The 27,389-nt window shown below is 44.9% G+C and overlaps 1 protein-coding gene across 1 annotated transcript in view; it reads left to right on the top strand.

Annotated features, from left to right (window-relative positions):
- Nucleotides 1-27,389, top strand: part of CRYM (crystallin mu) — a 166,657-nt gene that overhangs the window by 90,902 nt on the left and 48,366 nt on the right. The window contains exons 5-6 of the mRNA XM_068246875.1: nt 9,160-9,343; nt 11,194-11,315. Of these exons, the coding sequence (XP_068102976.1) occupies nt 9,160-9,343; nt 11,194-11,315 (306 nt within the window). The remainder of the gene's footprint in view (nt 1-9,159; nt 9,344-11,193; nt 11,316-27,389) is intronic.

Raw genomic sequence — 27,389 nt, 5'->3', positions numbered from 1 at the left:
GTCGTGGGTGAAGACCCGTGGTCACTTAGATCCTGTGCTTAGGTGGTTCGCATCGCAGTGGAAAGGTCAACAGCACCTGATCCGGCCTGCCAGACGTAACATCATCTCATGCTGGACGCCACTCGCTGGTCTGTTGGCCGCTGTCAGCAAGAAGAGATGCCCCATTAGCACCTCATCTCACACTGGATGCTGCATGCTGGTCTGTTGGCAGCTGTCAGAACTGGTAGATTATAGTAGCAAATATATTGGCGCCAAGGAACAATGGAACCGCCGCTGAGAAAAACAATGTTCAAAAGTTCATAAGTCAGGCATACATCAAGTCAGTGCAGGTTTAAAAAGTCATTGTATGTAGGGAATGATAGATTCTTCACCACAATACATCAAATGCTCAGAGGTAGGTATCCGCCAAACATCAAAACAAGAAAAGGCTTACCAGCTCCCAGCAACCCACATTATAAGGTTGTAAAATGGCTCAGGTCACAGATAACACCCAGGGAACATCAGACGTCGTGAAGATCCAGTGGACATCCATATGGAGGTAACGTTTCAGGAATTTACATAGAAAAGGCAGTAGATATAAAAACAATAAGGGCCCGTTTCCGCTAGGGCGGTTTCAGCGGCGATTCTGCAGAGTTTCCCCGCACATGATTCGCACGGGAAAACTCTGCCATAGGGGATGACGGGGCCGCGGCAAAATCGCTTGCAGAGCAATTCGCCCGGAACCCCCCAGCAGAATTCGCAGCGGAGGCTGCAAATCCCATAGCCTCGTGGGATTCGCCTGCGATCCCGCCCACCTGCTCAATGCGGCGTGCGTCTGCGAGACGCACGCCGCACTAGTGAAGACGAGCCCTAACTCACATACGGGGCCCATAAACTGGGAACCCCGGAAGATTAGCGCGCATGTAATGGTCAATTGTAGATCAATAGACAATGGTGCCGCCTGTTACCTTCCGGACCGGGTTCGCAGTCTTGCGTCATCAGGGGGAAAAAAAACACTAAGGCCTAGTGCACACCGGAGCGTTTCCGCTGCGGTTTGCGATCTGCTTGCGGGTGCGGATCCGCTAGGGTAATGTATTTCAATGGGCTGGTGCACACCAGAGCGGGAGGCGTTTTGCAGAAATGCATACTGTCACGGAACAGCCGTGAGAAACGAGAACGCAATCGGTTTATTGCGCCGATTGCCCGTGAGTGTAGTCAGGCCAGCGATTTAGAGCAATAAAACATTAAAGGGTAAACTGGAGGAGGAGTACACTCCAAAGAACTCAATGTGTCAACTGAATTATAAACATGTAAATTTTATTGATGAAATCGACAATTAAAAAAGGAAATGAATTCCAATAAAAGGCACTATGCCTGCAAAGGGGCCGGCCGACCCTTCAACTCACCGCATCCACCACTCATCCACACACGCAACCGGGACAAAAAAGGGGGAGAAAAAAGTTCATCTGAAGTGATCACTAAGTTGAAAAAAACACGCAAATATTTCTGAATATGCAGTGCAGCTTCAATTTCTCCTGGCAAAGAATAAGGTTAATGTTCCTCATGAATCATAGCAGCCACAATAGTTGTTAGTAAGGCGACAGCAGTCCAAGCCATGCAGCAAAAGGGAGAAAGAGACAAGGAGGGGCTCCAGTCGCAAGCCCAGTCAATCATGTATTTCATAGAAGCAGCAACATAAGCGGCATAATGCACTCAGAGTAGATATCAACATACTCTACCGGCTCCACGATGTCAGCACTGTGGAACAAATTCAATAAGATTTCTCCATGCTGCAAGTAACCAGTGTGAGGTTGCTGTGTAGCTGTCAAAGAAGGCCTCCTGGCCGGTGGTAATAAATCCAGGGATTGTCGTGCTGTGGCTTAAGAGTAGCGTTGGACCAAGCGCTTGTAGAGATCCGGCGGGTGCAGGATAAGAGAGGTTCACACTGCAGGAGGAAACGGGGTGTGGAGTCCACGCTGCGCAATGCAGCAAAGGTGCAGTGAGGGTAAGTGGCGGCGGCGGCGGCGGAGGGCGGCTCACCCCATGCAAGTCATGCCTGGACGCCAGAGGCGTTTTGCAGAAATGCATACTGTCACGGAACAGCCGTGAGAAACGAGAACGCAATCGGTTTATTGCGCCGATTGCCCGTGAGTGTAGTCAGGCCAGCGATTTAGAGACTGACATTCCTGGGGTTTTAAATAGACAGTTTTTTTCCCCCTGTTAGCAGCTGGCAGGAAGACTGGCCCTGTGACTGCTGATTAAGCCAGAGGTGTAAACTCAAAGTTTGTCTAAGCTGATCTCACATTCAGATGTTAATTGAAGGAGCCAACAGGGCCTTTCATAGAGGAAGATCCCAAGAAGCCGACACAGCTGGACTCCACTCAGCCTGGCTCCAGCCTTAGCAGGAAGAAATGAATGTACTATATAATCTTTTGCCCCTTTACAGAATACAATAAATAGGGTGGTTATGAGAGCGGTATCATTGGATCCGTAGGGTCATGCTGGATCTCTTGATACCAGTCGAGAGGGGCCCGGGGCCCCTACAACCCAGGAATGAATCTACCCAGGACCCTGATCTGCTGCACTAGCCATGTCGGATATCATATTAATCTGTATTTTCCACCAAGTATGAAGCTGTTACCCCCCTAAATATAACGTGTATGGTTCAGGAGTTACAGCAATTCATAAGTTTAGCTCTAAAATCTCTCAGAGGGAATAAACTGTCATTTGTTGGTAGCTCAGAGGGGGCCGGCATTGCCACACCCCCAAACCAGCTTCATCAAAAGCACAGAGCCAGCAGGCGGGCTTGAGTCCTCCCATTCCATCCATCTGAGAACATCCTGCGGCCAGCCAGAGGACATAGGGCTGGTGGCCATTTTGCTGACCCATCTGAAACAAAGGACACGTGCTAGCGGCCATCTTGATTGGCATCTTCTGTAACCTGGAACAAAGAATTCTGCTGAACTTTGATTGAAACCAAGAGCTTTAAGAACTTGAAACCGTTTTGCTTGAACTTTCTGATTTTCCCACAAAAGGACATATTTCCACAAACCATAAGTATTTTCTCCCTTTTTATTTCATACTGGCTATTACTGTCTTAATAACTGTGATTTTAATAATTGTCTGTATATATTAATTATTTATATTGCGTGGATAAACGACTTTCTCCAAGTCATTCACTGTCCGCTACCCTGCTTATCAGCACACACAGAACTGATCCTGGGTCTCTGAAGATACGCTACTGTTTGTTTGTTGTTGGCTAGACAGAATACCGTGTGTTTAACCGTTTTATTCGCAGGACTAGTCAGTCAGTAAATCGGGTCCACTGGCCCATACCAGTGGTGGTGGCAGATACCGTGGAATCGTGTGTACGTTGTAATTACCCGTATCTCACAGGCTCCCTTCTGGTTTGTCTGCGGCTAATTCTTAACGGTTCCTGCGCATTGACTGCGACCAGAGTTTGCACGATCTGTGCGCTGGCACTGTTTAGAAGGCTAAGTGCGGTCAGCCACCAGGGCTCCTGTGACACATACTCCCGGGCTGCTGCAGATTTTGGATTGCGGATGCGTTTCTGCCTCAATGTTAAGTATAGGAAAACCGCAAACCGCTCTGAAAAACGGCACTTCAGAGCGGTTTGCCAGGCGTTTTTTGTTACAGTAGCTGTTCAGTAACAGCTTTACTGTAACAATACATGAAATCTACTATACCAAAACCGCTACACAAAACCGCAAAATGCTAGCTGAAACGCTGCAGAAAAATAAGAAAAAGCGTTTAAAAATCTGCTAGCATTTTGCGGATCTGGTAGCGGTTTTTGGTGTGCACCGGGCCTAAGAGCTGGTAGATTAGTGCCCTATCAGTGGACATGTCATGCTGGATGCCACACGCCGATCAGTCGGCAGCTCTCAGATGGGAGAACCAGTGGGTTAGTGCCCTATCAGCGGTCCATCTCATGCTGGATGCCGCATGCTGGTCTGTCAGCAGCTGTCAGGGGAGAGCTGGTGGATTAGTGCCCTATCATTAATCCAACTCATGCTGCATGCCGCACACTGGAGGCAGGATGCTGGACTCTGAGCCCATGGATAGGTGAGGGCATCCACAGCATCCTGCGCTTGATTGTGTGGGAACACCTGCCCGCACATTCGGAAACACATTGACCTATATTCAATTAACTTTTTCTCCTAAGTTTTCTCCCATGTCATATTTATAAGCAAAACTTTTCAATTTGCATAGTGCTGGAAAGTTATCTTAACAGCCAATGAAAAATTAGGGACACTGACTTTCCAGCACCCCCCAATCCCAATCCCCCCCCCCCCCCACACACACACACACACTTCTGAGGGAGAAAAGATGTAATAGTCCAAAATATATGGTAGCTACAAAGCAAATTGGAGTCTGGTGGGCAATGCATTCGGTGATTAAATTATGTGTGGTGCTGAAGAAGAATGCCCACCTAAAACATTAAATGTAATAGAAGTCTACCACCAATATGGCTAGAAGCTGAATCCTTACTTGTAAACCAGTTGTTTCAGTGCACTAGACATGTTTCTGTTAGGCAATGCATGGCCAACTCTGTTTAGGGAAACATCCCTTGCTTTACTCCTCTCTGCCCTTAGCTTGCATCAAATCTTTTTGCGCATGTACAAACTGTAGCTGAAAGCCAGTTTCTTTATGGCAAAATGGTGTTGATCCACAGCAGATGCACTGAGGAAGCCCACGTGACGACTAGTGGGCGTAACGCGTATGCGAGGCGTGGTACATGCCGCTGGAAGAGAGCGTGTGACGCTATGTACCCCTCCACCAGCACATAGATTTAGCAAGTCTGGCCGGTCAGTGAAGACTACCCCTCAACTCGTGGAGTATCATTCAGTGATGGCAGAGGAAGCCGCGGGATGCCGCAGACACAAGTCTACAAGCGCTGAGATGATCTTATAAGAGACGAGACGTGACATGAGGTGGTGAGTGCTGCTGAGCAGCATTGGAATAAGCATCATATAAGGACTATGCATGATTAAGAAAGCTCAAGGGAGCCCTAACCATGCTGTGAGAGTAAAGCCCATTGTAGAGGAAGGTGTAGTCCATGGACATTAGTATTTCCTTGGAAGATTAAAACAATATATGGAACTGTGATGCGGAAATTAAACTGCCTAGATCTCAAACAGAATTCCATTGATAAATGTGATGTTGCAAAGAAAACTAGATAGATCTTGAACTGCTATTCAAACTGAGCATTGTTTGTGCTGACCAGGCCTTAATTTTGCATGTGCATGTGTTGGTGTGAATGGGGAGTGCTCCAATCCAATATAGGCATTGTTTTTAGGGGGGTAGGGGTTGTTTATTGCGGGGTTTGTATACTGAATCAATAAATTATGAAGCATTGTGAGAAATTGGTTCCCTTGTTTGGTTGTAGAAGCTGAATCCTTACTTGTAAACCAGTTGTTTCAGTGCACTAGACATGTTTCTGTCAAGCTGGCCACTAACGGTCCAATTTCTAGCGAAAAATCGTTAGAGCGATCAGAAATTCTGATCGGACGAAAAATCATTCACTGCACCATCAACTAACCAATCTTTGCTTCCTATCTATCATGACCACCAAGAAAATCCAAATTTTCGTTCGACGAAAATTCATTTGGGCGACATTTTTTTCACTCGTTCATAATCGATTGTGTCCACCAATGGAGATTATTTACAACCAATCCGATCAGAATTTCTGATCGCTCGAACAATTTTTTGCTAGAAATTGGACCGTTAGTGGGCAGCTTCAGGCAATGCATGGCCAACTCTGTTTAGGGAAATATCCCTTGCTTTACTCCTCTCTGCCCTTAGCTTGCATCAAATCTTTTTGCGCATGTACAAACTGTAGCTGAAAGCCAGTTTCTTTATGGCAAAATGGTGTTGCTAGCTGGAGTGTTTACCCAAACTTGATGCTTGAAAGACTTTGGCTGGATGATAAGGTAACAGCACAGATCAATATCTCCCAGCATGAAATGTAGGGAAGAGTATTTTGACTTCTTCTCCTGAAGCAATAATGGGAGCAGATAAGGAAAGTAGTCTCCTATCCAGGTAATATACTAATTAGCATTAAAGCAGACCTGAACTGAGAATGGCTTCTCTGCTCTAAAAGATACGCAACAGCATGCTAACCTATAAAGAAAAAGGTTTTCTCAACTGGAGTAACAAAATGGCTAGAGGCACCCCTGAATTATGGTACAACTTGTGATTAGATACAGATGAGGGGGAATCAGACAGGCTAAACTCTCTAAATACATACATTTCTATATGTTTTCCTGCTGTCTTGTGCAAGAGTTCAGGTGCACTTTTTATGTATTTAATATGAAGTATACTTTAAAATGTGTTGAAATGTAAAAGTTGAGTTCACTTTAAGCAGTTCCTCCCTGCTCGATGTGTAATAATGCATTTAACTCTTCCCACACCCTCTAAGTGAGTTTATAAAAGCCATGTGTACCTCTCATAACCCTTCCCTGCTGTAAGAAACTGTTTCTCACTGCTTTTGTATTTCACTTTTTCATAAACAAACTGGGGAGGATATGGAACGGGTAAATGCTGTATTGCACACTGATCAGGCAGGAACCACACAGGAATTGATGATGAGACTCGAGTCTAGAGATATAGCAGCTGTGCTGCCGAACAACTGCTGCACGTAATGTTTTCCTATGCATCACATTTGCTTCATATGTGTTGTGTTTGCGATTGCTATGCGTTTGAAAATGTTGTATACCTTTAACATAATATTGGAAATGGTTAGGGGGTATGTTAGTAACATGTGTGTTACCCCCACCTCCTCCTGGGCACTGGAGGTAGGGATGAGCGCCTAGTCCATGGTATGGATTAGGGCTTTGGGGTATAGGGGAGTCTTCATTACCCCTTACTTCCAGAGCCCCATATCATGTACCATGATATAGGGGCTTCTTCCCATGCAGTCTGGTATAGCCAGAATGAAGAGGCCGGACTGCGTGGGTCTCCACATCCTGAGCTATACCAGCCAACATGGTGAATAATATGGGGAGCTCTGAAAGAGAGGGGGGCGGCGAAGCCTTCCTCTATCTCCCAAAACACCATTAACAAGGGGCTGTAGGCCCCTGGGGGCCGGGGGGGGGGGGGGGCGTGGCAGCTTATGGTGGAATCTGGGGAGTCTCTTTCAATAGCGGAACCCCCAGATGTCAACCCTCCAAATGAAATTAACAATGACTACCTTTAATTATCCCATGCCAATATACTGTAAGCTGTGGATTGAAGATGAACTTGTGCATCCATCACACATGTCACTCTCCAGCAAAGCATCTTTAAATCTGCCGCTAGGGCTCCCCATTGGTCCACATATTGGACCAATGACAATACCCCACAGGGAGTCCGATACCATGACCCTAATGTGCCTGGGTAGTACAGCACCCATTCAGCATCGTTTTGAGTAAAATGTGTGTCTTAAGGGTTTTAAACAGTTTCTGTATTGTGTAATGGCTTCTTCCATCAGATGATATTTTTATTATTTTTAGTTTGTAAGCAGACAGTTCAAATACATGGAAAAAGGCAACAATTCTGTGATTTTCTGATTTTCTGTACATTGGTTTCTGTGTACTCAAAGTGTCAGTTGCAATATTAAAGTAAGTTGTTGCTGAGTGAACTATGAAGGAAGCAATTCTTCTGAGCTCCTTCAGAGAGGGGTTACGTGCCGCCTGGGGCAGTACTGATGCTCTAGTGCTAACGTTTATGGGTTGATTGAATGAAGTTGTAGAATACCGGAAAACACTGATAAACCAGTAAATCTGCAATGGATCATTTTAAACGTATGTTCTATTAGGCAGCAATGGCTTGCTACACTACAGTAATAATTTCAGAATATATTGGGCTTGATTCACAAAGCGGTGCTAACCTACTTAGCACGTCTAAAGTCTTTAGACACGCTAACCAGGGTGCTAAGTAGGTTAGCACTGGATTTCTCAATCAGTTCGTGCGCTAACTTTCCGCGCGCAAAGTTTTACGCGCGCTAAATCCCATAGGCTTTAATGGGCACTTCACGCGGAGCGCCTTGCGCTCTGTGCAGTACGCGCGTAAAGTTTTACGCGCATAAAGCTTTGCGCGCGTAAAGTTTTATGCGCGAAAAGCTTGTTTAGACATGCTAAGGAGGTTTTCACAGGCGTGCTAACAGTTAGCACCGCTTTGTGAATCAAGCCCATTGTGTGTTGCCCCAGTTTAGGAACAGTGTTTTTGTATGCATTTCATATACCGTAATAAAATTATTTTAATTTAATTATACATCAAAGGATTTTTAAGTACATTTTAGTTTTTGCAAAGTAAGAACGGCTTTTCTGTCCACTAATAGTTTAGAGGTTCTAAATGGACTGATCTCTGCCTGCTCACTCCCAACCAGCCTGAAACACTTCTCCTTTCTGAACGAGAAAGGGAGCAAGAAATTGTCTTGCCAGCTAAAGTCCCACCTCCCTGCTGACTCATAGCCAATCAAGGCTTGAGACTGACTGAGCAGAGAGTCAGCAGACAGGTAAAAGTATTGGTAACCACATTAGCAGAAACATTAATTCTCTAACTTTTCAGCAACCTTACTGTATTCTGATAAGACCTTTAAGAGGATTCTAAACTTTAAATGTCCAACAGGCATTTTTGAAAATTCTAGTTGATTATCTACATTCTATATTATCTTGCACCATTCTTCATCTTTAACCCCTTTGAGTCATCAATAAAGAAATTAGTTTCCTAATCTGCATACGTGTTGCAGGTCATACAGTTTAGAAGGCATTACAGGATGGTTTTTTTTGTTTGTTTGTTTTTTTAAACTTAATGTACCCAAATTGTATTATCCTGGGCCCTGCATGAAAATGTTATTTATATTACACTCCGTAGCTATGCAATTCTTCCATCCAGTATTTAATTCTCCTGTGTATTTTCTCAGCAGTTTCCCAAGTGGCCTGTTAGAACAATGGTATGCAATGCTAGAGACATTTCCAGGGCAATTATTGGCTATTTAATTGTCATAAGCCGTAATTTTTCCTGGACAGAAGAGCAAAAACTTGTAAGAATCTGCTCTCTGATCGTTCTTTTAGTATTTCAGTTGCTGCCCCAATGACCTAGTAAACCCCTTTCATCTAGACACAACTCTAAAAAATACACTTCACTGCTTCTGAAGCTGTCTCTCCTCTCATTGAAAAGGTTCGGGTTTGGAGCCGCTCAAGGGAAAAAGCTGAAAAATTTGCAAAAGCTGCACAAGGAAATGTACATGTGTGTTTAACCCCGCAAGAAGCAGTGACGGGCGCTGACGTGATTGTCACAGCTACGATGTCTACTGAGCCTGTGCTGCATGGTTCCTGGGTCAAGCCGGGTGCACACATCAATGGTACTGTCATATATAATATATAGTAACTATAGATGTATTCATTTTCTCTGTTACAAGGGTTACATACAGGTTACAAAAGCAACTGTTTATAATAGGATGTAGAGGGGATTAGAGAAGATTCAAAATTCAGCTGTTAATAGCTGTTGTCTGCATTGTGTATGTACTGTTTGGCAGATGAAGTGCGATACTCAGGACCTGTATGTCTTCTGGGCATCACCTGTGGATGTCTCTCTCCACCGAAAAAAAGTACATACCCCAAAACATAAAAGTCATGATATCCCCAGCAAAGTTTCATAGTGACATTGTCCAATGTCTTCTGGCCTGGGTTTTTTGGGAAAGACCACAAAGTCATAGCAGTGGCCTTCCTTAGTGCTAGATGTGGCAGCCTGCAAGTTACATTTACTATCTTCTGATACCTTTATTTAGTATTAATGAGAGTTTTATAATATTTGCAGAACTGAGCACTCAGGCTATCAGAAAGAGACACAGAGAATCCATTATAGTGTTGTATGTACTGGTAATATGGGCGTGACAAAGTAAGTATATGATATTAATACTCACAAACCAGGGTTACCATCCAGGCAACCACTGTAAAAGCAGGTGGGGAGATTAGACCTGTCCCCACTCAGGATTAAGAAGTCGCTCTCTGTAGATCAGAAAAATGGGGGCAACACCCCTCCACCAAGGGTGAACTTAGATCATGTACAGGCAAACAGAGGCGCCAGAAGGATAAAAGTCGCTCAAAAGTTTAAAAACCGGAGGAGGCTGAGGTGGATTCCACTCCTCCAGATAGACACAACAAACTGTTGATAGAGTTCAACCAAATATTTATTTACATACTCCAGAAAGTGCAACGCATTTCGCAGGCATATCCCGCTTCCTCAGGCTATGAATGGAGCATGAAACTCATGCAGGTCTAGTACAAAGCAGAGGCGCTTTGCTTTGTACTAGACCTGCAAGAGTTTCATGCTCTGTCTGTGGTCCCTTGGCGAGATTTATTTTTACCTCATGACATTGTAGTGACATCCAACCCATAAATGAGGAATATGATGCTACTACAACAAAGGGTTTCACATTGGGGCGGTGCAGTATTTGGACTACAGCCCATTGAAAGTCTATGGGGCCATTCATACTGATACGGTGTGGCATGATACGATGGATGTTTTCACCGCATTCCCGACGCAAGGACAGATCTACGTTCCTGTGCGGTTCTGTGGCAACCCAGCAGTGGCGTACGGCAGACTAGAAGTCATGTAAGTCTAAGGCGATACAGTGGCGTTGGGGCGAGCATGCGCGGAAGCCTATTTTTACTACACGCTTCCGTGCACTTCCGTATTTCCGAAACAGGATGTGAGCGCAAGCACCGCTGCTGCTAATCGGCAGTCTGAAACCGGCCAAAGGAATTGAAAACCCTGTAAAAAGATGATAAATGTGTAACTAAAGGAGATGATTATGTGGATCAAAAGATACAGTGGCCCATATGCAATTAACTATTTCTCCTGAGTTTTCTCCTAGGAGAGAATTTTTAATCATCTCTTTAAAATAACTTTTCAGGTAGGTGAAAAATTATTCTTAAAAGTATTTTAAATATTTTCTTGCTTGCTGGTGGTTTATATTGACAGGGTGTGAAAATAACTCCTTTGAGAAAACAGGAGAAACAGTGAATGGCATATGGGCCAGTGTATCTAAAATAAAATAACTGCCCAGATGACCCTCTTAGATAGGTGATTACAAGGGATAACTATTGCCCTCCATCAAGATTCCATATTCTAGGATGCCATTTTCACACCTGTCACTTTACTCCTTTATATTTGTACATTTATTCTTGTTTATGGAATATTCTTTTTCAGCTCTTGGGGCTTGTAGGCCTGACTGGAGAGAGCTGGATGACAGTCTTCTGAAGAACTGTGTGCTGTATGTAGACAGCACGGAAGCTGCTCAGAAAGAGTCTGGAGACATAGTCCTATCTGGGGTAATAAAACACACATTAAAGTTGTCCTAAACAATTGTTTTCTAATCATTTTGGGTGACAGTTTAGGAAAGATTGCTGTACAGTCACTCTGCTCAGCTCTCAACCATGAAGCCTTTCCTGTTACATCGATCGGAAAATAGGTACACACGATACAATTTTCTGGCAGATTTACCTTCCAGATCAATTTTTTTTTCAACATGTCCGATGTGAATTTCAATCAATTTTCTGATGGATTTCCATTCACTTCTATGGACATCAATCGGAAAATCAATTGGAAAATCAATCAAAATTCAGATCGGACATGTTGAAAAATCTGGCAGGTAAGCTGCCAGAAAATTGTATAGTGTATACCCAGCATAGGAGTGGTAGAGGTAGGTTGACAGGGGGGTACCCCATTGTAGAAACTCAAGTAGAAGTTCCTGCAAGATTTATAGAGGACAGTCATTAGCAATCTAACACGATGGGTACAATACTATCTGTATATAAATGACATTCAGATTTACCTATCTACCCCTGACTTGTCTCTCTTGGTCCTGATAAGACTTACACTGTCTGTCAACCATATCATTGTGGATGGCTTAAAAATACCAGAAACATAAGCCTGTAACTTTCAAAACATGTCCTTACCCCAGTCCACAGACACGCTGTCTTTGTGTCACCTTTGTCAGCGCACCTTCATTATTTTCCCATATCCAGAACATCTCTTTGACTTGCCACTTAACTTTCAAAACATTTTCACAAATACACTCCTATTCTCGGAGACCAACTCCTCTTACATGCTTCCATTGTCTTTTGTCTCAATTACTGCAAACATGCTCTTAAAGAGAAACTCCAACCAAGAATTGAACTTTATCCCAATCAGTAGCTGATACCCCCTTTTACATGAGAAATAGAATGATTTTCACAAACAGACCATCAGGGGGCGCTGTGTGACTAATTTTGTGCTGAAACCCCTCCCACAAGAGGCTCTGAATACCGCGGTACTCTGGGCAAACTGCCACAATGTAACAATGTTCACAGACAGGAAATGGCTGTTTAAAGCTGTCTGTAACAGCCAGAGCAGCTAGAAACAGCTACATAACTTGCCCACAGTAACAATGTCACCATGTAATACATGTCAGAATGTGAATCTGGGAGAGGAAAGATTTTACAATGAGCAAACGCTGACTAAATCATTTATACATAATTATTGTAAAAATGAAGCACTTTTTTTTATTAAATTATTTTCACTGGAGTTCCTCTTTAAATGGTATTCCTCTAACTAGACTATTGCTGTTACTATCCATCATGAATACCGCAATTAGACTAATGTATCCTTCCCACCACTCCTCATCTGCTGCTTCTCTCTGCAAATCTCCGCATTGGCTTCCATTTCACTTCAGAATGAAGTTCTATGCTTTGCCTTTAAATCAGATAACTGCTCCTGCCCTAGTTAGATGTCTGACCCTGTACACAAAAACACCCCTCTCCACACCTTCAATTACTTTTTAATAACGTTTCCACTAATAACTTCTTCCTATACAAGTGGGGGGACCATTCCCCATCCCCATAACATTTGCTACAACCATTGCCCACTCCCAGTAATTAGTGTGGCCAACATAATCCCTCCCCCAACCCAACTGTGGACAGTATAAGTATCCCTCTCCACCCCCCCCCCCTCCCCCACACACACACACACTAAAGACAAGATGAGATGATCCGACACTGGAGCAGGTATGTGTGCTCTGTTTCACCTGTTCAAATGGGAGAACAGAGAGAAGCGAGACCCCTTAGACCCACGCCCACCCTCATCCCATAGTCACTAGGGTAGCTGGGACTCTAGTTACACTGTTGGTACGTTCGCCCACCTCCTAGATTGCAAACTGGGTAGGGCAGGCTTCTGTCATCCTCCTTTGTCATGGTATTTACATGTTTTGTATACTGGCTTGTCATCAACACCCCCTGTTTATCCATCAGAACTGTTTTTGCGCTTTATAAATAAATCCGTAATAATAATGCATGTGCCACTTAATGTTACTTGGTATTTCACTGTCTGTCTGGCCTTCAGCTTGCAGGATTACAAGTACATATAAGTTTATGTAATATTTTGAATAATTTATTGTGGTGGACGTTAGAAAGCGGATTGTGTGGTAGATCCAGTCTTTGATTTTCCTGTTAGTGAATTCTGCATTATTCACTGTGAGATCACTGCCACTGGGGAAGCCAGGAAAGCAACATTCTCAGTGGTAAGCATAGTTCTTCAGAGCCTTAATTACCATTTGCATATTCAGTTCAGCAGGATAGTTTAATTAGCACTAAAATAATTTTAAATATAGCTTTGATTCACTGCAAATGCTTCCCTCGTGGGCCCTCATTCAATTAACTTTACTCATGAGTTTTCTCCCAGGAGATTGTTTTTAATCTTACCTATAAAATACCCTTTCAACACTTAGTAAAACTACTAAAATGGAGGCAAGAAAAGTACGGTAACATCAGGCTTGTGTAGGTTGTTTTTGGACACCTTATAGTATTATAAGTACTTTTTTGCTTGCCGATGGCTGAAAATGTAGTGCAAACAACATATTGCCTTTGAGAAAACTTAGTAAAAAAGCAACCAGTCAAACCAGCTCTGGCTCAGCATGCCATTTAGCATGCACATCCACATTTGCATCCGTGACCAGTGCTAAATAATTATTAATTCTGCTAATTGGGAAACCTGTAATAAAGAAGCATGTGTTTAACATATTCCTATCTCGCTCTTAAGATCTTTAAAAAAAACTTTACAACATTAGTAAATACAGTGCTTTCCAAGGAGAATTTCTGTAGAATATTATGAATCATCACTAGGCACTAAAATGCATTCTATCCCCTCCCACTTTTATGTTTGACTGATTTACTCATTCTACAGCATTACTATTAGTGCCCACCCACAGATTACCGTACTTAAAGCGTAACTGTCAGGCATAAAATAAAAAAATACAAAATCTTTATTTTTATCTGGTAAACAAGTAATAAGGATGCTAACCAGGCAATCCAAAAATTAAAAAAATTGCTCTTACTTTTCTTATAAAGTATAAATGATCATTCCTCAGTATACCTGACTCTTATTTGGTACATCTGCTGCACAAAAAGGAAGTTGCAGGGCATGCTGGGTTGTCTTTTTTTTGCTTCTTTACTTTCCTCTCAGACTTAAATAATGCAACCTGATTGGCTGAAGCCTCTTACCCCCCTGCTTACCCCCGCCACACCTCTGTTCCTCTCTGATTGGCCAATATTTCTCATGCTGAGACAATGCACTTTCTATTGCAGAGCTGGGTGGGAGTGCCTGAAGACTGGGAGGAGGGAGGGCAATGCCTACACAATCAGGCAGAGGATAGTAAGGGAGGAAATGACATGAGGATTAGCTTCAAGATAGACAGTTTTTTTTACTATAGAAAAAGCACTAAAATTAAAGCATGGACAGTGTGATTTTTAAAATCGCCTACCAAACGCTTGTACAATGAATGTATATGAGAAGGTTCATATTAGCGCGGGTCGTGCACTGTGCGGTCGGAAAAGCGGTGCGTGGGCCAGTTTGGGGGCGATTCTGCCTCAATGGAAAGTATAGGAGAAATGCGAAACGCTCACAAAATTGCTTTGTGTAGCGATTGCGTTCGCGTTTTTAAGAATAAATACATTGTATAACTGGTTGGATATCTTGCGGAAGTATTTATTTTATTTATTTTTTTCAAAAACTTTTTTATTGGGTAGCTGTAACGATTGTGGGATATCTCCGTGTTCAGCACACAAAGATGTGCGCTGACACTGCGGAGGTCCTCCACAAGCGTGTCAAGATGCTAGAACCCAGCTTTTGGTGCAAGCACCAGTAGAGGGAAAATTCCTGTCGGCAGATGGCGCTGGGGAGTGCAGAGGAACCAATCCTCTGTACCTCCACAAATGCCAGACAGGAATTTGTACGAAGCGCAGAACGCAATCGCAAGAGAGGCGATTGCGAATGAGATTGAGCAAAGGGATAGGTTGTATGTGTGTGCGCCAATCTAGTCGCCACCCCGCGACCGCGCACACACAACAGCAGATACGAAACAGGAACGCGATCGCGAGAGGTGCGATCGCCAGACGTGACACAAGGCAGATCAGAATAGAATACGAGGGTAGCAAAGGCACAGCAAATACAATGAGAATATACGGAAAATAATAAACGCTAGCTAACCGCGAACACCGCACTCATTCGCAACAGTGCACGCGGTTATGCGCGGTCTCCACGTGATAAGCACAATAGAGACAAGCACGCCTAACTAACCATCAACAGACAAACACGAAACAAAGAACGTGAACGCTTGCTTAACGGTTACCTCATCGAGCCTACAGCAAGCGCCCGTATCAGACAAGACAGACAAACGAGAAACAGGAACTAGGCAGAAAGGATCCACCGCTCTTCCGCCAGAGCAAGTGTGATCCAAGCAGGAACACAGATCAGAAAGATCCACAGCCGCTAACGCTAGCGGCTAGTGCGATCTAAACAAGACAGATCAGATGAGGTAGCCGGTAGCAACCGCTGCTCCAGCTTACACTCCAGGAACTCAGATCAGAAGGATCCACAGCCGCTACCGCTAGAGGCTAGTGAGATCCAAACAAGACCGAGCGATTCGCTATCAACCGCCGCTGGTGACAGCGCAATCGCGACAGACAAGACAAGACAGAATAGGCAGTACAAATTATACACAAACTGACTGCACTAACTAGGAATGCAAGGAGCACTCCCCAAGAATTAACTATACTAAGATAGCAGTGGCTGACACTCCAGGTGAGTCCAGCAGGAACAAACCTCTATGAGCAGCGAAGCATTGTGGGACACACATACTACTTATAGTACACGCCTCCAATGAATGTGGCCAGGCAATTTGCATGACAACGTATGCAAATTCCTCAGCAAGCACAAGCTGCAAAACTGACAGAAGGTCTTTTTTCCAGAGTCCTGCAGCATGCAGACCTGAATAATGATCAAAAGGCTGCCTGCCTGCGCAGGCAGCTGAGCGGATCGTTACAGTACCCCCCCTCTAGAGACGAATTCCAGACGTCTTTCAAAACTGGCGTTACCAAAAAACTCTAACTGAAGACTCATGAAGGTCGGGGCAGCCCGACAAGGTCCAATTCCAGAGTCAGTCCACCCGAAACCGACCTCATCGGAAACAGAAGCCACCGAAACATGCCCATCAGTACTACCAGTCTTAGCGTAACACCCATCAGGACTGTGGATACCAGAGAAAAAGCCATCGACACCCTCCAGACAATACCCACCACCTTCCAAGGAGCGTCCGAAAATACCAAACCTGCCACAATACCTGTTCGAAGTGTCCCTTACAACACAAAAGCCACCATTGATCTTATCCAGGGGACCAAGCAAAATCTCTCCCGGAATCTCCCAGAACCTTTTGAAGCTCCACAGAGATCCCAAGAGGGCAGAACAATCACCAGGCTCACATGGAGAATTACCAAGAACCCCCATGGAACCAATGACAATTCCGGATTCAGAATTACGAGGACACCCATCAAGATCAAGACTTTCAGGGACCACTTCTGGGCATGCAAGCAGGCAGGCTAAATCAGAGCATGTCTCCACCGAGGAAGCATCTGAGTATGCTGGTAACCGAGGCACACTTGGGCTTTCTGGGTCACAGAGCACACTGGGGTACACCAGCACAGGAGAAACCTCAGTACATGTCGGGGAACTGCCAGCCTCAGAGTCCGGCACGACAAGACCAAAACCAGTACCGGACAGAGAATCATCATGAGTGGAGGTCACAGGCACTGGACTTTCACAAGAAGACTCGGATACAAATTCAGAAATTTCTGTGACAATAATATCATCATTGACTACATATGAGTGAAGCTCCATCAGAGCTGAAAAGGTAGCCAGCAAGGCAGCAATGCCTACGGAAGAGGGTAACACCTCAGAAGGACTTGGGGGGCAGGAGACATCTCCTACAAGTTCTGCACCCTTTGGGAGGAACTCGGAGACCTCCAGAACATCTTTTTTCAAGTTTTCTCGGAAGGATTCTGAACTATCCATGTTACAGGGCAAAACTGGAACTTTATTTTGTGGACAGGGCAGATGTCCCTGGAATGGTTCCACCATAACCTGAGACTGGATCTCATCATCATGAGGGGAATGTGCAGGTATATTTACTGGAACACACACTGACTCCCTAAATTCATTCTCACTGTACCCAGAATTCTGTGTGGCAGTCAAACTAGCTTGTAACTCCAAAACTGCAGAAAAACAGGTGAGTATAGTGGCAATACCTAGACGAGCCTCTAGGGACACTGCAGGAGACTCTAAACAAGGCTATCTTAACTCATCCAGAGTACAGGGTGCAGAATCAACACTTTCCTCAGAACAAGAAAGGGACTCACAAATGTCAGCGTGATTGGACATCATATTGTTATTCATGGTACAGTGCAGGCTCAGAGAAACTTTCTCTGGACCCAGCAGAGATGTTTCAGAGTCAGATTCGCAAAACCGAAGCGCTGTCTCACTCTTAGATTCGGCTAACAATGTCAAATCCGAGGAGCCAGAACGCAAAACCTGCGAATCCAAGATCGCTTTAGGTTGTGAAACTGACGCTTCCATAGCACAAATCTCCGCGATCTGCGGAGCAGACTGCAAGGCATCTAGGGTCGAAACACTGGAGCAATTGTCCCCAGGCAACGGACCCTTACAGGTGTGAACAGGGTGAGACAGAGACTCATCTGCAGAAGAAATAGCGACATCAACAGAATATACTTTATTAGGCATATTAATTTCACTTTTGATGCTGCATAGTTTAGGAATTTTTCCTATAGCAGGATCATAGATGGAAGATCTGTTCTTAGATGACAAGGGATCCCACATCTCTTTGAGAAAACTAGCACATTCATGTTGATCACAATCTGCAGGAACATCTGAGAAACAGGCATTACATCGCATAGATTCAAACTTCACGCAATCAGGAGAGAATCTTTCAAGATTCGCACAAGAATCAACCACAGTAGTGCACCCATTCATGTCAGGTCGCACAATATCTAGACTCACATGCTTTACCCCAGAAAGGCAGGAACAATCATCCGATAACGATGTCTCTTTATTGAAGTCAATTGATTGGTGTGTGTGCAATTCATCCAAAATCGTCTGCCACACATAAGTCACCGGATTCACAAAACATTCATCACACTCATCAGAGTCAATCAAAGCGTACACCGAATCAAGACAAGCATAAAGAATCTCTGCGCTTTTTGCGATGTAAAAATCGCAAAACGCCTTCCAATCAATCTCGAACTCCTCAATTAATGCTCCAATATCCCCTGGAGCAAATGGGGGTTCAAACAACTCTGTTTCCAAGAAACCCTCATAAGGGTTGGGGTCAGGAACATGCAAAGACTTTCTCACTCCTTTAATATAGAAAATAATTCTGCCTATCAAAGGATCCACAAATGCCCTTTCTTGGGGTAATGAAACCTGAGACTGAGAAATTTCAGACTTTACAGACACAATTTTTTTATTTGTAGTTGCTATGGGCAACGGATTTTTCAGCTGAGAAGTCTTCCTTTTTTCCCTGCTTTTAGTCCTTGCTGCTTTAGGTGGCTGCTGTTTAGACACAGGGGAATAGTTACTGCATTCATTTTCAAACTGAATGGTTTTGCATGAAGTAGGTAGAGCAGCTGACTCATTAGCAACTACACACTCATACAGGGCAGGTGGCAAGCAAGGCAACTCAAACCAGTAGGAGAATGTAAATGTAAGAAACTGATATAGATTATCATTCCAAGAATTGTCTTGCAAGATTTCATGAGCCCATACAAACAGATCATCTTTCAAAAGCACATAAGCTAATTGGAGAGCAGACGTGGACGGATCAGTAATTTGAAAAGTAGGATTCAGACAAAATTTTACGCATTCAGAGAGAAAATCCTCTTTCGTCTCTGAATTTAATATTTCGAAACTCTTAAAGACACAGGAACCATACTCAGCAAAATCGTACAAATCAGAAATTCCCTCTACACTGGGGTTTTGGGTTTGGCTGCTCATATTGTAACGATTGTGGGATATCTCCGTGTTCAGCACACAAAGATGTGCGCTGACACTGCGGAGGTCCTCCACAAGCGTGTCAAGATGCTAGAACCCAGCTTTTGGTGCAAGCACCAGTAGAGGGAAAATTCCTGTCGGCAGATGGCGCTGGGGAGTGCAGAGGAACCAATCCTCTGTACCTCCACAAATGCCAGACAGGAATTTGTACGAAGCGCAGAACGCAATCGCAAGAGAGGCGATTGCGAATGAGATTGAGCAAAGGGATAGGTTGTATGTGTGTGCGCCAATCTAGTCGCCACCCCGCGACCGCGCACACACAACAGCAGATACGAAACAGGAACGCGATCGCGAGAGGTGCGATCGCCAGACGTGACACAAGGCAGATCAGAATAGAATACGAGGGTAGCAAAGGCACAGCAAATACAATGAGAATATACGGAAAATAATAAACGCTAGCTAACCGCGAACACCGCACTCATTCGCAACAGTGCACGCGGTTATGCGCGGTCTCCACGTGATAAGCACAATAGAGACAAGCACGCCTAATTAACCATCAACAGACAAACACGAAACAAAGAACGTGAACGCTTGCTTAACGGTTACCTCATCGAGCCTACAGCAAGCGCCCGTATCAGACAAGACAGACAAACGAGAAACAGGAACTAGGCAGAAAGGATCCACCGCTCTTCCGCCAGAGCAAGTGTGATCCAAGCAGGAACACAGATCAGAAAGATCCACAGCCGCTAACGCTAGCGGCTAGTGCGATCTAAACAAGACAGATCAGATGAGGTAGCCGGTAGCAACCGCTGCTCCAGCTTACACTCCAGGAACTCAGATCAGAAGGATCCACAGCCGCTACCGCTAGAGGCTAGTGAGATCCAAACAAGACCGAGCGATTCGCTATCAACCGCCGCTGGTGACAGCGCAATCGCGACAGACAAGACAAGACAGAATAGGCAGTACAAATTATACACAAACTGACTGCACTAACTAGGAATGCAAGGAGCACTCCCCAAGAATTAACTATACTAAGATAGCAGTGGCTGACACTCCAGGTGAGTCCAGCAGGAACAAACCTCTATGAGCAGCGAAGCATTGTGGGACACACATACTACTTATAGTACACGCCTCCAATGAATGTGGCCAGGCAATTTGCATGACAACGTATGCAAATTCCTCAGCAAGCACAAGCTGCAAAACTGACAGAAGGTCTTTTTTCCAGAGTCCTGCAGCATGCAGACCTGAATAATGATCAAAAGGCTGCCTGCCTGCGCAGGCAGCTGAGCGGATCGTTACAGTAGCAACAAAAGTTATATGAAGACATAGAGATCCATCAAGAAATAAAAGATAAAGTAATCATACATCACACAAGGTCACAATTGGCAAAATCAGGGTTAACAGTTTCCAGACATGCAAAAGGCAGAAATAATCATTTAAGGAGGCGAGCTGGGGTACTTCGAATGATGTAAAATGTCTATTACGACAGGACAGAGCGGAGTAGCTAAAAGACGTAGCAGTAAAAGGCTGGTGGAGTCCTTTGACTAAGGGGTTAACCTGTCGAGGTCCCAGCCTATGCAACTGAGAGGTCTGGTAATATTGCCTATGTGGTATGCGGATCAAAACATAAGAACACCAAAAGTTTTAACAGAAGAAAAGTTTAACTGCTCACGTTGGGACTCTGGAGTGTTTTTTTTGTCCGTTGGGTTCTGCTCTATAGTAGAGAGGATTATAATGCCTGTAAGGCATTCTGGACCCCTAGGGGTGAGTTCAGCTGGATCCATGGGTGCCAGATTTTTTCAAAATGGTGAGTCCTGTCCCAAAGATTGGCTTTAATCTTTTCGTTAATCATAGTAGTATGGATACGGGCAAGTATACATTGAAAGGATAGGGTCTGCTTGAGCCACTGCGAGGCAATATAAGTTTTGGTAGCATTCATAATGAACTGTATGAGTTTGTGTTGAGAATGAGGCATCTTTTCAGGTTGTAAGCCCAAAAGGCATATAGCTGGGTCAGTCCGCAGGTGAAGTGAAAGCGTTGAGTTAATTTTGCTTATTACTTTCCTCCATAGTTTAGCCACAATGGGGCAGGACCACCATATATGGTAGGCTGAACCTGTGTTGGCACAACCTCTGAAGCATAAGGCTGATTTGTCTGGGTTGAACGCGTGCAGTCTCTGGGGGACAAGGTATGACCTGTGCAATACTCTCAGGGCAACCTCCATGTCAGTTACACATAAACTACCTTTTGATAAGGTATCGAAGCATTGAGCCCATTGGTCATCAGAGAATGTTGTGCCAATGTCTGCTTCCCAGTCTTCTTGAAAGCGAAATTTAGAGCTTGAGGGGTTGGTATTGAAAATAGTATATAATAGAGATAGTGTGCCCTTACGTAATGGATCAGTGAGGCATAAGAGTTCAAAGGAGGTTGCCTTGATTTCTTGCCCAGGTCTGGCTAGTGAGGCAATAAAGTGGTAAAGCTGGTGTACCCTAAAGAGTTCAGTAACAGGTAGGTTGTGGTGCTCACTAAGTATTCGTTTTGTAGGGACTGTACCTTTCATGAGTATCTTGTGCAGACATGTTAATTCCCTCTGGGCCCACCATTTGAATAGTGCTGCGTCCTGCCCTGCTGAAAAGTCTGGGTTGCCCAGGAACTCTATCAGCCGGGAGGGCCTTGATTGAAGAGGGTATTTAAACCGGACTCTTTTCCAGACCTTCAGAGAATGTTGAGTGTATGGAGACACTGAGCTGCCTAATGTGGTACCCACGGTATTTGACCACAGGGCCCCTTTCCAACTTATGGGATACAACAGGCTGTTTTCCAAATCTACCCAACGGGGGGTGTGTGCCCCTGCATAGAGCGAGGGGAGCATTGCCAATTGTGCTGCGAGATAATACTTATGGAGATTTGGGACGGAGAGACCTCCCTCTTTCTTATGAAGTAGCATCATGTTTTGTTTGATTCTAAGTTTCTTGTTGGCCCAAATAAATTTAAAAATCTGAGTCTGGAGAGGAGCCAAAGACCTCTTGGGGACATCGATGGGAAGAGTACGGAAATAGTACATAATTTCAGGTAGGAGGGTCATCTTCACAGCAGTAACTCTACCTGCCCAAGAAATATTATGACTGGCCCAGGAGAGTAGGAGATTGTGGAGAGATTTAAGTAAGGGGTGATAGTTCCATTTAAAGACTTGTGATGTATCGTGCGGGATATGAATCCCTAGGTATTTGATGTAGTGGGGTTGATATTTAAATTTGAAGATACTACTAATAAAGTCACCCATACCCCTGGGAAAGTTGCTAAACATTACCTCAGATTTGTCATAGTTCAATGCCAAGCCTGACAGTGCTTCAAATTGCTTAAGTAGCTTTAGCAAGTTTGGGATGGAGACAGCATAGTTAGTGAGGGTTAATAGCACATCGTCGGCAAATAAGCTTAGTTTGTATTCTGTTTTGCCAATTTTGTAACCTTGGATGTCAGGATTGTGGCGTATCGCTACTGCCAGAGGCTCCATAACCATGGCGAAAATGGCTGGTGACAGGGGACAGCCTTGACGCGTACCCCTTTGGATATTTATGGGAGTAGATGAGGTGTTGGGTAGCTTTAGGCGGGCTTGGGGGGGTTGAATAAAGTTGTGTAATCAGGTGGGCAAAAGGCCCAGAGATACCTGCCCTGGCCAAGACTTCCAGCAGAAATGACCAAGATATAGTATCGAAGGCCTTTTCAATATCTAAGGCAAGGGTAACCAATTGCTGGCCCGATTGGGATGCATGGTGGAGTATATTAAGAGTTTTACGGATATTGTCTGAGGCTTGCCTGTGTGGTACAAAGCCCACCTGGTCTCGCTGGATTAGGGATGGTAAAAGAGTATTGAGTCGGACAGCTAGAATGCTAGTTAGAATTTTATAATCTTGGTTGAGCAGGGCTATGGGCCGGTAGTTTTTGGTATTTAAGGGATCCCGACCTTCCTTAGGGATGATGGTGATGTGGGCGTCAAGGAATTCGGGGTAGCTTAGGGGTTTAACTCTTAAAGTATTGAAACATTTCGCTAGGTAGGGGATTAAAATGGCTGAGAACTTTTTGTAGTATAAGGCACTAAGACCGTCTGGGCCTGGGGATTTGTGTAGTTTAAGCTTTTTAATGACATCTTCAACCTCCTCCTCTGAGAAGGCTTTATTTAGGGATTTAGAGGCATCTGAAGTGAGGGTGGGTAGATTCAAGGTGGCTAGGAATTCTTGGATGTCGTCCCGCGAAGCTGTAAGTTTACTGCTGTAAAGATTAGTGTAGTACTTATGAAAAGCTTCATAGATTGAGTCCGGGTTGCTTGTGATTGTGCCTGAGGATGTTCTAATTTTATATATAGTATTAATTCTTTGTTGATTTCTTAATTTTCTAGCAAGCCATGAGTCCGGCTTGTTGACATATCTATAGTAGCTTGCTTTTGTGAATCTTAACATCTTCTCTGCTGATTTTGCCAGAAGGACATCTAACTGGGCCCTGGTATCTCTAATTTGTTTAAGAATAAAGAGGGTAGGATTTTGTTGATGGATATTTTGGAGGCGGAGAAGCTTGAAGCGAAGGTTATCAAGCTCTTCATGTGACCGTTTCTTGATGGTACAGGCTGTTTTTATCAGGAAGCCCCTGATGACAGCTTTATGGGCCATCCAGAGGGTTACAGGGGAGGTATCATCCACATCATTAGAGGAAAAATAGTGGTTTAGATGCTCTGCTATATCTTGCCTAGTGGATTGATTGACAACCAAGGACTCATTAAGTCTCCACCAAGGCCGCTGAAGGGGTTTGGTATGAAGATCTATGCTAAAGAGAAGAATGTCATGATCTGAAAGGCTAGTGGGTATGTGTCTTAGGTACTGTAGTGAGGGAACTAGAGATGAGGTCACTAGGACATGATCTATTTTAGCATAAGTGTTGTGGATTTCAGAAAAATGAGTGTATCCCCTTTTGCTGTCATAAAGCTCCCGCCAGGTATCAACAAGAAAGTTATTTTCTAGTAGCCTAGAGAGGGCAATGCGCTGCTTTTTGGAGAGTTTGTCAGTAGAGGGCTTGGATTTGTCTAATTTTTCATTCAATGTGAAGTTAAAGTCTCCACACCAAACAAAAATGGTGTTGGGGCCTATCTCAAGTTTTTTTTGTAGGTCACAAAAGGTACGAAAAGCCTTTTCAGGTGGTAGGTAGCTATTAATCAGGTAGAGATTTTTGTTGTTTAAGGTTCCTTTAATGGAGACGAAGCGTCCCTCTGGGTCTGAGTCAACTGTTTCTACGACTAGAGGGAGTGTGTTCCTTATAAAGATGGAGGTTCCTCTATGCTTTTTAGTGGCCTGGGAGTGGTAGCAGGTCAGGTAGTGTTTATGAAAGTAACGTGGGCACGAGGTGGTAGTGAAATGTGTCTCCTGCAAACATATGAGGTCTGGTTTGTGCCGGAGTAGGGTTATGAAGGTTTTCCTTCGCTTACTAGGGGAATTAAGTCCCCTTATGTTAAGAGAGACCAACCTCAGGGAGTCCATGGTATGATAAGGAAGTGATCAACCAAGTGGGCAGAAATGAGCAGTGTCCCAACATGAGCAGAAATAAATGAGTAACAAGACAACAGTAACATTAACAACAACAGTAAAATTCTAATGAACACAGAAGTCAATTGTTCTGTGCAACAACTGGGTGTAAAACCAGTTAAGGCTTGGTCGGGTTGTGGGGGGAGAGAAAAATCAACTTCTCCCACAAGTCCACCAAACAGTGAGGACAGCATGAATCACTTAACCGGGAAAACGGCAGCTACTAGGGGGTTTGAATTTTCTAGCCTTACTTAAGCACCCGGAGTTAAGGGAGCTGGGGCTTGAACTCTGGGGTGGAGGGTCTGAGGGAAAAGGGGAATAGGAAAGGGGATGAGGGATACATTGGGATAGGGACGAGGTTAGAGGGAATAGAGGAGGGGGGAAGGGAGGAAAAGGGAGAGAAAGGGTTATGCACTCCGGGGCGCTTAGTATTCATCTCAGTTATAGGTCATAGCGTACAGCTACACGTGGGCAACCTGAATGGTTGCTAATAAAGCAGGTTTAAAGTGTGTAGGCTGGCTGTTTCCAGTCTCCCAATGCCATATCAAAGTAAAATATCCCATGTTATAAACATCTTGGGTGTGTGGGAGCGTCCCGTAAGCCCTTCCCGAGGATCGGGGTAGAGTAGTGATCTTGCATATGCGTGATGAACGGTGCCAATCTGTAGGTTTGTGGGAGGATAGCAAATGTCATGAGTGGGCCAGTAAACAACACATGGTGCATGAAATAGTGAAGTCCCTGAACATGCAGCCGATCGGTACAGATATGTCCAGAAATCACGAGCGAGAGTTCCTGATCACCATGCCACTCTGTAAAGTACGAGTTGGTGGCCTAAGAAGGGTGGAAGCATAATATAAGGTGTCACAAGCATGTCAGGTTGGCCGCACTTCATAGAAGGAACATAAAGCTAAAAGTCATATCCCTAGGATAGAAGCGCTGGTATCCCATAGGGACCTAAAAAAGTCACAGATCGGCATAGTCAAAATCAGCACAGCAATCATAAAGTGTTAAATCAGAGGAGGGGGGAAGCCCCTTCAAGGTACTTATCTCGGAGAGGCTGAAGGAGAGCTGTAGGTCGATCTCCGCCCGCTTCCAACGGTCTGCCAGACCCTCTCCGGGCGTTGGGCTCTGGGTGTCTCCATGGAAGTCTCACTCTGCACCCTTATATTGGCGGCTTGGAGGATTTGCTTTCCGTCTTCTACGGTGGTCACACGGTGGGCCGTTCCTTGCAGGGTAAAGAGCAGGGCACACGGGAAACCCCAGGAGTAACGGACACCCTCAGTGATTAAGGCTTGCGATATCGGGCGTAGCGACCTTCTTTTTTGTAATGTCAGCGGAGAGAGGTCTGCATACAGCTGGACTGTGTCCGGCACCCCGGGGAGCGGAGATAGATTGCGAGCGACGGCCATAATCTGTTCCTTCGTCTCATGGTAGTGGAACCGGAGCACCACATCTCTGGGCAGATTAGGGTTGCGAGGCTTCCCCAAAGCGCGGTGAATCCTATCTAGCCGGAACAGGGACTGGTCCACCTGTGGGAGCATGGCTGTGAATAGGTTGAGGGCTGCGGCACGGAGATCTGTATAGGTTTCGGACAGCCCTCTAATGCGAATGTTGGAGCGACGTGCCCGATTTTCTTGATCTTCTTGCCTGGCTTCAAACTGATCCATACGAGCATCATGGGCGTCCAGCCTGCTTTTATCTTCCTTCAGTGCATCAGCGTAGGAGTCCAGTCTCTGTTCCACCACATTAACTCTGTCACCGAGTTCCTGGATATGGGCGTTGATGGCGGAGACAGCCGCGTTCAGCTCTTTTTTGAGTAGCTTATGGATTGAGTTAAGCAAAGCCGAGTTATCAGGCTTCTGCTCCCCTGATGAGATGCTGGGCTGGGAGGGAGGATCCTCCAGGGAAGCGCTACTTGCTTGGGAGGAGGAAGCAGCGGCCATCTTAGAGGCCTTGTCCTTCTGCTGGCGTGCAAGGAGCTTCGGGAGCGGTCCTTCAGAATGCACGGATTTGTTCCTTTTCTTGCTCTTCTTCGACTCTGACATATCCCAGAGGCTTTGGGCTACCAGGGGTTAGCCTAGCACGGCCAGAAATGCTGTAATTTGCCGATAAGTTCCCGGTCAGTCACGGAGCTCAGCGGACCTGCATCCAGTCACGCCGGCGTCGCGCATGCGCCTCTTGCGGAAGTATTTAATGGATTAACTGAAGGGGAGGGAGAGGGCTTTGGGTTGACGCCCCGTATGCTGGAGCCCTATATCTCACTGCTGCACAGGGAGGGAAAGGATCCAATGCAGTGCCAAAGTTTTAGACCAATAGCACTACTGAGTGCAGATATTAAGATCTTTGCGAAAGTTCTGGCCAATAGGCTGGCACCGCTTATGAATCAATTAGTGCACCCAGACCAGGTGGGGTTCATTGGAGGGCGGGAGGCTAGGGATGGCACTACCCGCACCCTTGATCTGG

This window comes from Hyperolius riggenbachi, chromosome 7, assembly GCF_040937935.1.
Source record: "Hyperolius riggenbachi isolate aHypRig1 chromosome 7, aHypRig1.pri, whole genome shotgun sequence".
Lineage (NCBI taxonomy): Eukaryota > Metazoa > Chordata > Amphibia > Anura > Hyperoliidae > Hyperolius > Hyperolius riggenbachi.
Note: the sequence above shows the minus strand (reverse complement) of the source record. Positions and strands in the feature narration are given on the sequence as shown.